Here is a 15,594-nt window from a genome sequence, read left to right as displayed (position 1 = left end):
TGAGAGAGAGAGAGAGAGAGAGAGAGAGAGAGAGAGAGAGGGGGGGGGAAAATTTCAGGACCACGTCATTGCAACACTGCAGCTCTTCCCCCAACTCTTCCCCCAACTCTTCCCCCTCGGGCTGTCACAGAACTTGATATATCTGACAGTTTTAGTACCTGCATCTGAGGAAAAGGTTACAGAGAAGACTGGGATTTCCTTCATTCTTCCATAATTTTTTAAATATAAGCTAAAATCTTACTAATTCACTATGGTATTTTCTTTATTGAATTGATATTATTGCTGTATAAATTAATATTATTTGAAAATAGTAAATCATTTCTTTATCATACAAAAAAACATACATCTTTGTAGTAGAGAGAGAGAGAGAGAGAGAGATGAGAGAGAGAGAAGAGAGAGAGAGAGAGAGAGACGAAGAGAGAAGAGAGAGAGAGAGAATTATTATTTTTATGGAGATACCGAGTTACTGACAGCTATAATGAAACATTGTAATGTAATATTAAAACAGAAGAAGAATTCTAAAAAATACATATGTATTTGTTGGCTTCATGATCGCAGTCTGATTAATTTTATATTTTATGAAATGTATTTAGTCATGAAAATAAACATCAAATACACTAATTAGTGATTATTTTCATCAGAAAATACAGAGAGAGAGAGAGAGAGAGAAGAGAAACTGTGCTAAACTATAAAGGATTCTTATCATAGTTTGTGTTTTTTAAAAGCGTTGTAAACTCGGAGCGTCGGAAGCGTCAGCGTCGTAACCTCGGAACAAGCGTCGTAACCCAGGGCGGATTTTTCAATTAATATTTAAGAAAAAGCGTCGTAACCTCGGAACGTCGTAAGCCGACCCGTCCGTCAACCCGGGGACCGCCTGTATGATATATATATATATATATATATATATATATATCTATATATATATATATATATATATATATATATATATATATATAATATATATATATATATATATATATATATCATACACATACATACATACATACAGTAGTGCCTCAGGATACGAAATTTATCCGTTCTGAAGCATCCTTCGTAACCTGATTTTTTTGTATCTCAAACCACGTTTTACATGTAAATTGCCTAATTCGTTCCATGCCCTACAAAAACACCACAGTAAATTTTAATATAAAGCTAAATTAACCAATAAACAATGAAATACAACAATTTGGACCATTCAATACCTAACATAACCTATACTCTACCTGTAAATAAAGTGTATTAGTGTACATGGTACAAGAAATACTGTACATACATGTACATACATATGTAGTAAAATGTGGAACCTTACCTTTTGAGTGAGGCGATCTCTGAAAGTGGCGACAAAGGAGGAGTACAAATGGCAGAAAACATGAACACTCAACTTTATGAAACATTAAAAAATGGCAGAAAACATTAACACTAAACTTTAGGAAACACATTAACATTAACAAGGCAAAAATCATTAACACTTAACTTTACAAAAAAAGTTAAAATTAAATTTCTATTTTTTTTTTCTTGATTTTTACATTTTTTTACTTTTTTATACTTGACATTTTTTTTTTTTTTTTTTTTTTTTTTTTTTTACAAAATTTCAATTTCTTCACCACTTTCAACGTTCTGCTTTTTCGTATGACTTGGATCTTCCTGTTTGCTTACTACTACTAAAGGCCTCTTTAAAAAATAACTATCCCAGGAAGATTGCTTCTGCCTGCTTTTCACAATGTTCCTGAAACGACTCAGGCAAACGTCATCGAACTGCGCAAGCATACGACCTGTGTAAGCCTTGTCAGGGTGTCTCGTTTCTACAAATGATTGCACTTTATGAAAAGCAGCTAGAGCATCCTTAATTTTTGCCGTTGTCATAGGGTCCTCTTCCTCCTCGCTGTTGCTAGAGAACTCTTCTTGAACGACGTTATATTGCATGGCCTCCAACTCCTTCAGGTCATCCGTCGTAAGCTCCTCTTGGTGCTCCTCAAGAAAGTCATTGATGTCGTCCTCATCGACGCCAGTCCCATGGACTTGCCGAGTGCAACGATCTCATTAAGATCTGGTTGCAAAATGGTTTCAGGATCGTCAACTGTTTCTGAATCTGCATCAGCTTTGCCAACGTTGAATCCCTCGAAGTCTCGGGCAGATACGCCATCAGGGCGGAGTTTCCTCTACGAAGAATTCAAGGTTCGCCTCGAAACCTCCTGCCAAGCTTGATTGATGAGTCTGATGCATATCACGATATCGAAATGCTCCTTCCAAAATTCACACACGGTAAGGTTTGTGGTATCGGTGATGTCGAAACATCTCTTGAAAAGATGTTTCGTATACAGCTTCTTGAAGTTCAATATCACTTGCTGGTCCATGGGCTGGAGGAGAGGGCTGGTGTTGGGCGGAAGATAAAGAACCTTGATAAAAGAATACTCCACTAGGATATGAGGTGTCCAGTGCTAAAACCCACACTCACCACATTTTAAGAAACAGAAAAAAGGCCTTTAAATTTACATTTGTTCATGAAACTTACCTGTCAGATATATATATAGCTGTATTTTTCCGAATCCGACAGAAATTTAAACACTTACGACACACGCAGTGGGAGTCAGGTGGTTAGTACCCATTCCCGCCGCTGGGAGGCGGGTATCAGGAATCATTCCCATTTTCTATTCATAATTTTTCTGTCGCCGGTGCTGAAAACACCTGTTTTCAGTACCTCCGTCTTAGGATTTTGGAAACTTCATTGCCGCTAAGTATCCTAATTGTCTTTTGATTTATTCACTTGGATTTGTGGCTAGGCATACGCTATCTTAAATTGATTTGAATTTGATTCATTTTTGCATAAAATATCTGAATCTAGTTAGGCTAGTTTCAGACGGGGTTGTCTGCAAAGATAGGTGTGGGCTACCGTAAGCTTCGGTAGATTCGCACTTGTATGTACGAGGGGTATGGGTCTTGCTTCTTTGTTGAGATTTGTCATGTAAGGAGTGTGAGACTTTGTCTATTCCGTAAGGAAGACGTATGATTCGTATGTACGCAATTAATCAGTAAAACAGCTAATTCCTAAGGGAAGACTGATTCGTATGTACGCAATTAATCGTAACAAAAGTCAGGGTAGTGAACCTGCTAACCTTCCTGTAGACTTTATTTTGCATAACCCTGTAGTATGGCCTACGGGCTATGTATATGTCTACGAGAGGTGCTCGCTCTCCTTCATTGCTGTGAAGTGCTACTTCTGTAATGTTACTCCTAACCCTGCAGTGTTGCCTTCGGGCCCTAAGCAGTGTCTGTAGAGAAATTGCCCTTTCTCTGATACTCCTCGATTCGTAACTTAGAATCGAAAGTGCTTGCTTTAGAGAGTAAAAGTGAAGTGCAGAAGTGCAGTGATACCCCTTGTGTAGTGGAGGGTGCGTCCATGATCGCCTCGTTTCGCCTCTAGGCCGGGGACCTCTGCTTGATCCCAGACCATGAGAGAGCATTCAAAGCCGAAGGAGGGTTACGAGGAACCCCCACCGATCTGGCGTGCCTTCGGCAGTTTCTGATGAAAATCCCAGACTGCCTAAGTGCGTGCACGTGCACGAATCCTGAAGGATTGCTTCTCGTCCTCCGAAGCGTCCTCCCCGCGCAGGGGTTGGAGCTTTCGGATGGACTCGCGCCCTCTAAATAGAAGCTTTATAGAAGAGGACGCTTCACGTCCTCTCTCTCTCTCTCTCTCGTTATGCGTTTCAGTAAGAAGTAAGAAGGCGAACGTCGCCTGAACTCGTGTCCGTCTTTCCACCGAGAAATACGTAAAAGAAGTCATAGTAGCAGTAAGCTTTTGAGAGCGGACGCCCGGACGCCCAAGCCAGGGGCGCGCGGGTGCACACCAAGCGCGCGCCAGTGGACGCCGAGCGTGCGCGCCAGTGGACGCCGAGCGCGCTCCAATGGCGCCGAGCGCGCTCATGGAGCCAAGCGCGCGCTCCAGTGGACGCCGAGCGTGCACCAGCGCACGCCAGGTGGTGTTCGCCTGGCTGAACGTTTTCTGTTGAACTCTTCAAGCTCTGTTTCAGATTTGGGCTTAAAGAATTTTTACCTCTACCTTCGATGATACCTCTACCTCACCTGCAAGAATGTGAAGTAGGCAGTGCTTCGGAGTAAGCTTAAAGTGAACAGACAACTTCTTCGAAACCCAGCAAAGACATCGGGTTTTCGTGAAAAGGGAAGTTCTCGTTTGCTCTACCGCAAGCTTTTGCCATTCTGCCAATAAATTTAAGTTGCCACTACCGCAGTCAAGACTTTGCGATAAGGCAGTTACGGGTTATAAAGGCTCGATGTCCTGCACGTCAGGACTCTGGCAACGTTCAGTAGGATTCTTGCAAAGGCACTCATCAAAAGTACGCTCTTCAGGAAAGCGCAAGACAGGACTGCCTTTGCCATACTGCCAATAAATTTTAAGCTTTAGCAGGCATTAGTTGTGATACGGGAGAGGAAGCTGGTTGGAGAGTTTCTTCCTCTTCCCAGGATAATTTTGCCAGCTTTTTAGCCCATCTGAAAGGGCTTTTCAGATGATAGATTTTTGTTAGTTCCTAGTCGGGACTACGCTGCCGAATTGAACATCGTCGTAATACCTGACGTAAGCCCAGTCTCTTAACAGGATTCTTGCCCCTTCCTCGTTTGAGACGGGAATCGGAAAATAAATGCTCGACTTCCTGGATTACGTTTTGTCAATTCAGTGACTTTCCCCCATTGACAATATACTATCGTTTTGTCAAGTAAGTGGGTATCCCCTCATTGACAAAATATCTCTTTGTCCCGTAAATGGGTTAGTTCTCATTGACAAACATCTCATTAACTTGATATTGCGTAAGCGAATAAGCTCTTATTGACAAGATTCGGAAGAGCTCTCATTCGTCATTCGCAGACTGTACAAGAAATAGACTTGTAGACTACGTCAATGAACGCTTATGTCCAATAACATAAGAAGCTTGAGCTGACTGCTTCGATTCTCCTAAGTTTTGTTCATGAAACTTGCCTGTCAGATATGTATGTAGCTGTATTTCCGAATTCAGCTATATATATGTCTGCCAGGTAAGTATGAACAAACTTTATTGTGATATAATTTCATATTTTGCCTTGCGTTATTTTATTTCTGGTTGGTTCAAGTCATATACGCTTGCTGTAGTTACCTCTTCGGATGGCAGCCGAGAGGTCTATGGTCCATTTTAAGGACATTTAATCGTTACTCCTGCAGCCTTCCAGGAGTTTCCGATTTATCTTTTACCCGTTGTATGGTAGTGTTCTGACGACACAAACGCATCTATATATTTAGCGTTTTCTGTTTCGCTTAAATATACCAGCTTGAGAGTCTCTTTATGCTAAAATAACGAACCTTTTTCTTCATAGAATAGGGTAGCTGGCAACCCAGGCATAAAGTTAAGAGACGACGATGACGGACGATCGTAAGCTGCTGCTGTCACTGTCCTCTGACTCCTCTCCTCCAGTCAAACGAGCCAGTACCAACTCGTTCGCTGTCATGCGCTGTAGGTTAAGTCTCTCTCTCCTGCGGGATTGACTGACTAACCGTATCTCTGTGCTGGCAGTTACGTCTCTCTCTCTCCTGCGGGATTGACTGACGAACTGTATCTCTGCCCTACAATCACGGACTTTAGCCTAAAATTGAGGGATTCCTTACATGAATGAATAAACATTGCATTCGTTTGGCCTTAATATGTTCTACAGAGATATCTTACTCCTTTCGGTGCTCGTTACCGCACGGTATAGGACTACGAGTCTACCACAACATTGCACTATTATATGCTCTCTTGCTTAGGCAAAGCGCAGCCTTATTAGGGAAGTAAACATACTGTGTGAGGGAAATGGATGAGCTTGCTGGGGACCATTTCCTTTCCTAAAGAAGTTTTGTTTCCCTGAATAGACTGCAATTCAGACCTCTACAGTTTTTTCCTACCGGGAAACTGAAATTTTATTAAAGATCTAGGAATGATTCTGAACATCTCTCGGTGCGTTAAGTATCTCTTGAGGTGATAGAAAGAAGTTGCCGGACATCTGGAGAGGGTTTCAGATGTCCTGGATCATAATCTGAAAGAAGTGGAAGCAATTCAGTCGTCCCTCCAGTCCTCGAAACGAGTTTTTGGAACCATGGTCCATATCAACTCTGATCTTCCACAGCTCTCTCATATCTTAGGAAGTATCTTCTCTCGGTCCCGGTTCGGGTTTACGAGAAAGAGCCTATTATAACAACAGGCGTAGAATGGAACGATCCTCTAGAGGTTCGTTACAGGATTGCAAAAGTCCGTTCGAATCGTCTCGATCGAAGGCAGCAACTACTGACTTCCGAGTGGAATCTTTCTTTAGAAGTATGTTGAGAGTTGTGGAGACTTTAGGGACGTCCTTTCATTCATCTCTTCGCTAGGTTGAGGACGAAGAGGCTTCTTCTTCTCTGCTCCCTTTTTCTCTCGATCCGGGAGCGGTAACATTAAACGCCATCCTATGATATTGAACGGGGATGGATGTTTTAGTCTCTTTCCCCTTTTTCAATCTCACAAAAAAAAAAAAAAAAAAAAAAAAAAAAAAAAAAAAAAAAAAAATTAGGAAATGTACTAAGATGATTTATATCATCACAGGGAGCGACAATGACGCTAATCGCCACATGTTTGGCCTTCAAGACCTAGATTCACAGAGGTCACGTCCTTCCAAGGACTTTTCGAGAGAGTCGGTCTCCTTTAACACGAAAGGTACCTATAACCTCTCCGCTCTGAGTCTGACTACGTTCAGACTATCGAGATGTTGACAGCATAAGATTGCAGTCTTCCCTTTCCGTTTGAAGAATGGGATAAGCTGGCAGTCACAACTATTAAAGAATACGCAAATATGTTGTTGACGGCCTTTGGGCTCAGAGATTTGCTTCTGTCAAACAACAAAGCCCTTCACGATCTTTGAGTTCTGTGAAATCTCGAAACTCGCTCACCATCTACTTTTTGTCTCACCTGTTTTCTCGGAGTCAGACACTCGTGCGAGATCAGGAGACATATAGTAGCCCTGAGTTTCTTGTTGACGAAGTCGGTTGCGTTTATACACCCCCGATGATCGTTTAACATGAGACCAGGTTGGACTGTCAGGCATTCGTCCTTCGGGACTGAATCGCCTTTTTGCTCCTCGCTCCTTTCTCCTGGCACCAGAAGCTCGAGTCAGGAGTGGCTCAGGAGTTGATTCGCTAACAACGTTGGGTTCGTTGATACACCCCCCAAGGTTTGCTTAGCTTGAATCGCCCTCCAGGCAGTCCAAACACTCATCCTTCAGCGAAGAATAGTGCCTTATGGTCTTCAGGGTACAGCCTTGCTGTCCTTGATTCGTCTGACTGGTCAACTGGTCGGTCACCTGACGTTAGTACAGACGGACTGACTGTGCATGTCCAGATCGAAGCTTTCAATATGGAACTTAGACATAGTCTGAAGTTCTTGATGTCAAAGCATTCGAACATCTCCTACCTGTTAACTTCTTGCATGTGATCAGGAAGGCATTTTTCTAACCACCCTAGATACGACAAAGAGGGTTAGTGAGATTTTAAGCCATCGTCACAAGTTTGGCTTTAGAGAACACAAGGCGGTGTGCTCTCTAAGCTTTTCGTTATGGCCTAAGAATGGAAACCCGTTTTGTCCTTGGGCCAGGAGCTTGGAAGCAAGGATGGCACAAGTTAGTGGGCAGGAGCCAGAGAGAGTCCTGTGCCCTGTCAGGTCTCTCAAGTTTTATCTACATAAACTCAAGAAAGTCGAAGTCGTACTGACAATCTGCAGTGTTCCGGAAAAGACCAGAACTTGCCCATATCGAAGAACACCCTGGCTTTTATTGTTAAGGAGGTCTTTCAAAAAAGCTCCTTCTTTGTGTTTGCACAAAGATTTGAAATCTTTTGATTTGAATGCTCACGAGGTGAGGGCGCGGCCTCGGAAGCATTTCAACAGAGCATGGCACTCAGCAACATCCTGAGTACCATGTTTTAGCGAAGCAACTCTGTGTTCAATTCACACTCCCTGCGAGATGTGAAGATGGCATATGAGATCTGCTGCTCGCTAGGGCCATACGTGTCTGCAGACACAATCTTGGGGGCAAGAAGTACCACTCATCCTATCCTGTAGAAAATGGTTAGGAAGAGCTCTTAATTTAGTAGTTGAGTCGCCGACAACGGTGACTTCTTAACTCTTAAGCCTTAGTTAACACACCTTAACTTTGGCTAGGTGGGTCAGGTGGTGATATATATATTTTATATATATATTTATTTTACTTCTTAGCCCTCATGGTATGGTCAATATGGTCTAGGTCACGTCGTGGTCTCGCCCCTGTTGACAGATCATCTGGAGTGCACCAGCTATATAGGTCTCTACCTCGCTGGCACTCTAGTAGCACAAGCAGACTTACCGCGGCAGTAACCACGAAGTCAGCTATGCTAACAGTAAGGAATCAAGATATCAATTATCTGCATATATATGTTTCCTAAAATCTCTTTATTCTGTCTACTCCCCCACCAGGTGGGATTCAGCTATATATATATCTGACAGGTAAGTTTCATGAACAAAATGATATTGTAATGATACAATTAAGTTTGTTCATACTTACCTGGCAGATATATATAATCAAGTACCCACCCACCTCCCCTCAGGAGACAGTGGAAATAAAAATTATGAATAGAAAATGGGAATGATTCCTGATACCCGCCTCCCAGCGGCGGGAATGGGTACTAACCACCTGACTCCCACTGCGTGTGTCGTAAGTGTTTAAATTTCTGTCGGATTCGGAAAAATACAGCTATATATATATCTGCCAGGTAAGTATGAACAAACTTAATTGTATCATTACAATATCATATTTGTAAATTTAAAAAGGCCATAACTTTATTTTTCAAGATATTTTCTACAGGTTTGAATTTTTGGAATGTTTAGGACTCCAAAAATATGATATTATATATAAAAAAAAAATTAGACTGTGCACAGTTTCATTGACTGATTGATTGTATGATTGATTGTAAAAGTGACTCACAAAATTAGCAGATATATAATGAAAAAAATTAGACTGTGCACAGTTTCATTGACTGATTGATTGTATGATTGATTGTAAAAGTGATGAGCAAAATTAAATGCTGAAGTTTACAAAAGTACAGATTTTATAATGCAAAATTGAACCATATTCTCATCAAAATATACACTCACACCATTCGAAAGAGGAAACGAAGGGGATTCCAGATGTACGATAAAATGCATTTCTCAAATATGTGGCAAGTGTGGGTTTTAGCACTGGACGCCTCATATCTTCCTCGAGGCCAGGAGGGTGAGCAGGGGCATTGTCCAACCACAGCAGACATTTCAGTGGGAGGCTCTTCTCTTCAAAGAATTTCTTCACTGTCGGGTCGAAACACAGATTTATCCACTCGGTGAACAAAAGTCTCGTTGCCCAGGGTTTCGCATTAGCCCTCCACATCATTTTCCAATCTTTTAAGCAGCGATATTCTCAAAATCCACCTCAGCATTCTCATCTCTGTTCTCTCAAGCCTTACGCCTCTTCTCTTCTAGCCTATGTTTCCAGTCCACACATTAACACTAGTCTTATCAGTGTGTTACAGATCTTGACTTTTAGCTTGATTGGCATTTTCTTATCACATACTACTTCACCTACATCTCTCCACTTCCCCCACGCCACTTTTATCCTACTGTTAACTTTGGTGTCACATCCTCCCTCTTGGCTTGAAGTAGATCCTAGGTATTTAAAATTTTCTGCCTGTTACAATTGAACCTCTTCTATCTTGTATTCTATTCTTTCTCTATCTTCTCTACTGCTTACCAAAGCCTTTGTTTTTTCACATTCACCTTTAAGCCACCCCTCTAAAGACTCCTTCCACTCTCCAACCCTTCACTGTAGTCCTCCTCATCTTCAGCAGTACAGTGGTCCCCCGTATTTGCGGGGATGCGTACTAGACCCCCCCACCCCCTGAAGTTATCTGCGAATAGTTGGAACCCCAAAACTGCCCATTTTGTTAGTTAAAACTTGAGAAACCCCACTACAAATTTTTATACTTGGTTTTTTTAATAGTTTTATCACAATTATCACAAAAAGTGCATTTTATGATGAAATTGATAAAAATAACCAGGAATTTCCAGATATTTCTCATAGAAAAATACCATGAATAGGTGAATTTTCCGCGAATAATGCAGAGAAATGTTCCCGAGAGAAATCCGCAAATATGTGAATCCACGAATACAGGGGCCCACTGTAATCACCAGATCATTGGTATACAACAACTCCCACAGCACCTCATTCCGGATCTCTTCAATGCTGTCTTTACTTCTCTATCCTGTATCTCCCTCTGTGCCTCCCCCATCTCCTCTCGCATTTTCAGTATTTAAAGTTCAAAATACTCTCTCCATCTCCTCTTAATGTCTTCATCTTTATAGTACAGGATATTTCCATCTCTATCCTGTCTGACACCCAATTTACCCAAATCCTGTGTCTGCCTTTTCCTCAAGTTTGAAATTTTATAGATATCCTTTTCTCCTTCTCTTGTTCCTAGAATTTCATTCAACTGCTCTGCTGCCCTTCCAATACCCATATCTACCCCCCCTCCTTGCATCTCTTTCCTCTTCTCTGAACCATGTGCATGCCTTACTTTTAAGTCCTTAAATGCTTTTGATTTTCTTTTAATTGATTCTTGCACCTCTCCATTCCACCACCACTTTTCTCCTCTCAACACTCCATATCCGCTGGTTCTTCTCACCAGTTCCTCTGCTTCCCCTCACACATATTTCTCTCGTTCTGCCTAGATATTTTCTGCTGTTACCCTGTCCAACTTCTACGTTCCCCCTTTCTAACCATCATTCTCACAGTCCTCCTAAATTGCTCCCCCTTTTTCTCCTTTGTTCCCAAATCTTAATTTCAAACATCTAACTCACCTGGTAGTTACATATATAGCTTACGTCCTTGACGTCAGCTATATATATAACTACCAGGTGAGTATGTTCAAAAATTTATTTTATCATGAAAATAACATTTCTAGATCTTTTTGGGTTTCTTCCCTCTCATTTTCAAATCCATCAACACCAACCTATGCTGTTTAACACGTTTCTCCTAAGATCACTTTGCAGTTCATCGCACTGCATTTTTCGGCTCCTCTGACCAGGATGTAATATATTTGGCTTTGCACTCTTCCACTTTCATATGTTATCAAATTCTTATCCAACTTCTGAAACCATGTGTTCATATTGGCCAATTCAAAACTTAGAGCCATCACCACAATGAAATCCCCATCTTCATTTCTAATTCCAAACCCATGGCCTCCGTGTACCTCCTCATATCCATCTCTTCTCTTTCCCACCCTGCCATTCATATCAGCTCCTATTATTAGTTTCTCCTCCTCCCACACTATTCTGATGATAGCCTCAAAATCTTGTCAAAATAATTCTTTCTTGCTCTTGGCACCCCATCTGAGGAATGTATATTATATTTACTATTTTGTCCCATATTCGAATCTTTAAAAGCCTATCATTTTCTCTTTTTACTCCTTCCACTTTTTCCTTCCATTTTAGCATCAATAATCTCGCCATGCGATGCCAGTAAGAACTAAAAATCAATCAGTTTCCTTCCATTTGTTACTTACTATAATTCCAACCCCATTTCTTCCCTCTCATGACACACTGTAATAAAGCTTATACCCATTCCCTACCTTTCTAGTTCCACTTAGTCTCCTGCATGCACAAGAAATTTATCCATAATGAATAAATACTATAATGAAATAACAAAAAAATATGTTTTTGCTGCAGTTCCAAAGTCCAGAAAAATTGATATTGCCAAGAGATGATACTCTTGCTTGATGTCTGTAACCATCTTTTCCACAACAATGGATCCATCGTTACTTGAAAATATCGTAACTTGGATGCAGCCTAGTTGGCGCTTGCCGTGTGAAAATTATGGAGGGTTTTGAAATGCTGAAATCATCCATGACTTCCTACAAAATCTTTGTTGTGGGTATCATAGTTTTTCTTAAGTTCATGAAAAGCAGGCGTGCTTTTGTTTGAATGGTCAAGAGGCTGAGTGGCTTATGATTTTGTATCTGGTCCTCCTTCCATGTGATCAGTAATTGCCTTTACATTGTCCATTATCTGTTTCTAGTCCTTAACGATGGTGGATAGCGTTGACTGCGATATAGGTGTTTGTCACATGCAGTGGCTGTGACTGCCTTTCCCAAGGCATGCTGGTTGATCTTTTTCATTTTCTGCTTTAAAGTGATGGAATACCTCGTCTTCATTACACCCATCAGCTGGAAATTAATTTGGGTGGTTGGAAGACATGTTGATCTTTTACAAATTTGCATTTTAAACAGTTTAAAGGTAGCAAAAATCACAAATTAACTGACCCAACTTTACTCTGTAGATGGTGAGAGCGAATGAGGGACAGGTTCAGGGTGAGAGATTCATGCATCCCAGCCTCTTGGGGCAATGTTTCATACCATACACTATTGCCATTGTAACTTGGAAATATCACAACTCGAAACATCATAACTCGTGGACTACCTGTACTTTAGGTTTTGTCATCTTTGGTTAGAACAAAGCTTCCCTTTAATTTTCAATTCAAAAATTTGTCATATTGCTTTTCATGGCAGTAGTGTATCTATGGTGATGACAAATTTTTTTTTTTCCTTCAGAGAACTTTCTTCCGTCAGCACAACTGTACAACTTCCGATGCCCAACAGAAATACAACTCAAGAGCAGCCCAGTTGTATCGAGAAAAACTTAGCCAAATGTCTCAGCAGGCAATGAGGATTCATGGGACTAGGGTAAGGCTATTGTGTAATTTATTGGTACCATATTTAACTTCCATATTCATTATTTTCTTGTTTTAAAAGGATCAAGAAAAAATTGAAAAGCACTTTGAATTATGAGTGAGAGAAAATTGAGAGGTCTTACTAATGACGGACAAGAATCTTAAAAAGATGAACAATAACCAAAAGTGTACCTCAGAGTAGGCAGGAAATACAAGTGAAATATAAGACTTTTTCACCCACTGTCATGAATGTTTTCAAATATTTCTTGATGGATTTGTAATAAACATTGAATTTAGATAAGCTGTGTGTGGAGGAATCTGTTTCCTCAGTTACTTGAGGATGTATATTAAGTTACTTGGGGAAGTATTTGGAATTACTTATAAGCAATGGCTACGTAGAGGTGTGGTTATGCAAGTACCTGTAGAAGCTTTTACTTTTAACTTGTGGTGTATAGACTACATTCTTGGATGCCACGAGTGTTCAAACAAGTGTTATGTACATAGCAAGATTTTTCTTAGCATAAACCACAAAAGGGTAAAAAATTGTTCATATGCTATGTGAAGTTGATTTTTCAAGCAGTGTAATTCTACAAAGCTACAAGCTAGGGTTGATGCTTTTCACTAACACTCAAACAGCCCTGCTTATGCTATGAATGTGGTGGAGATGGGCAGATGTTTTGTTAGAGTTGGACACTAATTTAAGATGCAGTTAGCCAAGTACTTTTATGTTCTAACAAGAAAAGATAGTGATGTTACAGTATCAGAAAGTCTGAAATTTAGTTTCATGTATATTGAGTTGAAGAAACTCTGCCTGTGTTCAGTTGTGTCAGGTGATTTGAGGACTATTATTTACTAAAGCTGCATTTCAGCTTTGCTAAAGTTTTGCAGGTAAAGACAGAACTATAATATTTTGAAACTATAACTCTTCCATAGTTGCTTTAAAATTTTCTAATTAAGTGCCATTAGCCACTAATTAAGATGATGGGAATGTGGCACTTAGTAGATGTTCATTTTGCAATTGCTGTAAAGTGAATAGTATTTAGTTAAAAGCAGAAGGATTTGCTTACGTTTGCATACCTTGGATTGTTCTGTTGTAAGAATCAATCATTTTTTCCAATAATGTGTGGTACAGGATTAACTTATTGATCAGGAAGTGAAAACCAGCTTTTTCATAAATTTTTGTATTGCAAATACATTGAGAATATTTATATGAATATACACAGTGCAGTGTGGCTAAATTTGCTCTTCCCATCATTATCTTATATACTTCAGCATTACTAGATTATTTACTTGCAAGTTAGAAAAGAACTCTTCTTTTTTTGCACTGAAGATGGAGTTAGACTACGATGAAGCTCTAAAATTGGCAAGTATGGTAGGACTGAGCAATTGGATACTTCCAGCTGCTACATCATCCTCATCCTCTCAAGCTGATAAAAAGGTGACACTTGAGGGAAAAGTTTTAAAGCATTGTGCTGGCACCTTGTTTGAGTTTTGATTAAAACAGTATTGAATGATACTGCTTTTGTACCTGGTTTGTAATCACTTTTGTCACTTTATATGCAAAGCGCTGTTTTTTTCCCTGTGTGCATTGTTAGGTATGGAATATAATGGCTTCTTTCAAATGTCATACTATATTCCTCGTGTGTGGTGTGGGTGTTGTCTGATTACAGAAATAGGTCTGTAGAATGCCACAGCTGAATATATGCTTTTTTGTTTTCAGGTGTTTTCTATTTTTTTTTCCATTGGCAAGGTATTGAGAATTATTCTTTTATATATATATATATATATACTATATATATATATATATATATATATATATAGTATATATATACACGTACATACATACATGCATACATACATCAGGCAGTCCCCGGGTTACGATGGGGGTTCCGTTCTTGAGACGCGTTGTATCCCGAAAATTGTCTTAAGCCAGAACAGCATAAAAAATCCTAAGAAAACCTTACTTTTAATGCCTTGGGTGCATTAAAAACTAAACTGCATTCTTATTGCATTTTACATAAAAAAAAACCTTCAAATATTGATTATTTTGCATTTTTGGAGTCATATTTCTTTTGCCATATCAGCTTTGTAAGTGCCGTAACCCTGGAACATGCATCGTAAACCTGGAAATAATTTCCGATAAATACAATTGAAAAGCATTGTAACCTTGGAACGTCGCAAGCTGAACCCGTCGTAAGCCGGGGACTGCCTGTATATATACTATATATACGACGTTCTGAGGTTAGGGCGCTTTTCAATTATATTCATCAGAAATTATTTCCAGGGTTACGACTCATGCTCCAGGGTTACGACGCCTACAACGCTGATCTGGCAGATGAAATATGACACCAAAAATGCAAAATAATCAATATTTGAGGGTTTTTTTTATGAAAAATGCAATAAGAATGCAGTTTACATAGTTTTCAATGCACCCAAAGCATTGAAAGTAAGGTTTTCTTAGGATTTTTCTATAATGTTCCGGCTTACGATGATACATACATACAGGCACCCTGTGGTTAGCGGCACAATCCCTTAGCATCAAATTGGATTTACGGCCGTCGTCAAAAATATTAATTAAAAAATGAGGTATTTTAAGGTACGTATTTTTACGGCAAAATTATCGGTTTAGAGCTCCGCAAGCGCCGTTACGTCGTAATGGGTACATACATTTGTAGGAATACCGTTCAGTCCATAAAGGTTATGCAAATGATATTAGAATTTTTTATTGAGAGTTATTACATAGGTATTAGGGTAAACTAATATGCCCATGACGCTGTTCTATGCCGCCCCCTGCCGCTCTTCCGAAAATAT

General features: G+C 40.0%; 1 protein-coding gene across 1 annotated transcript in view; it reads left to right on the top strand.

The window, feature by feature from the left end:
- LOC135196942 (ADP-ribosylation factor GTPase-activating protein 2-like) overlaps positions 1 to 15,594 on the top strand; it is a 249,271-nt gene that overhangs the window by 15,958 nt on the left and 217,719 nt on the right. The window contains 2 exon segments of the mRNA XM_064223786.1: positions 12,665 to 12,796; positions 14,114 to 14,221. Of these exon segments, the coding sequence (XP_064079856.1) occupies positions 12,665 to 12,796; positions 14,114 to 14,221 (240 nt within the window).

This window comes from Macrobrachium nipponense, chromosome 18, assembly GCF_015104395.2.
Source record: "Macrobrachium nipponense isolate FS-2020 chromosome 18, ASM1510439v2, whole genome shotgun sequence".
NCBI lineage: Eukaryota > Metazoa > Arthropoda > Malacostraca > Decapoda > Palaemonidae > Macrobrachium > Macrobrachium nipponense.
The sequence above is the reverse complement of the archived record's forward strand: the minus strand, read 5'-3'. Positions and strand labels throughout refer to the sequence as shown.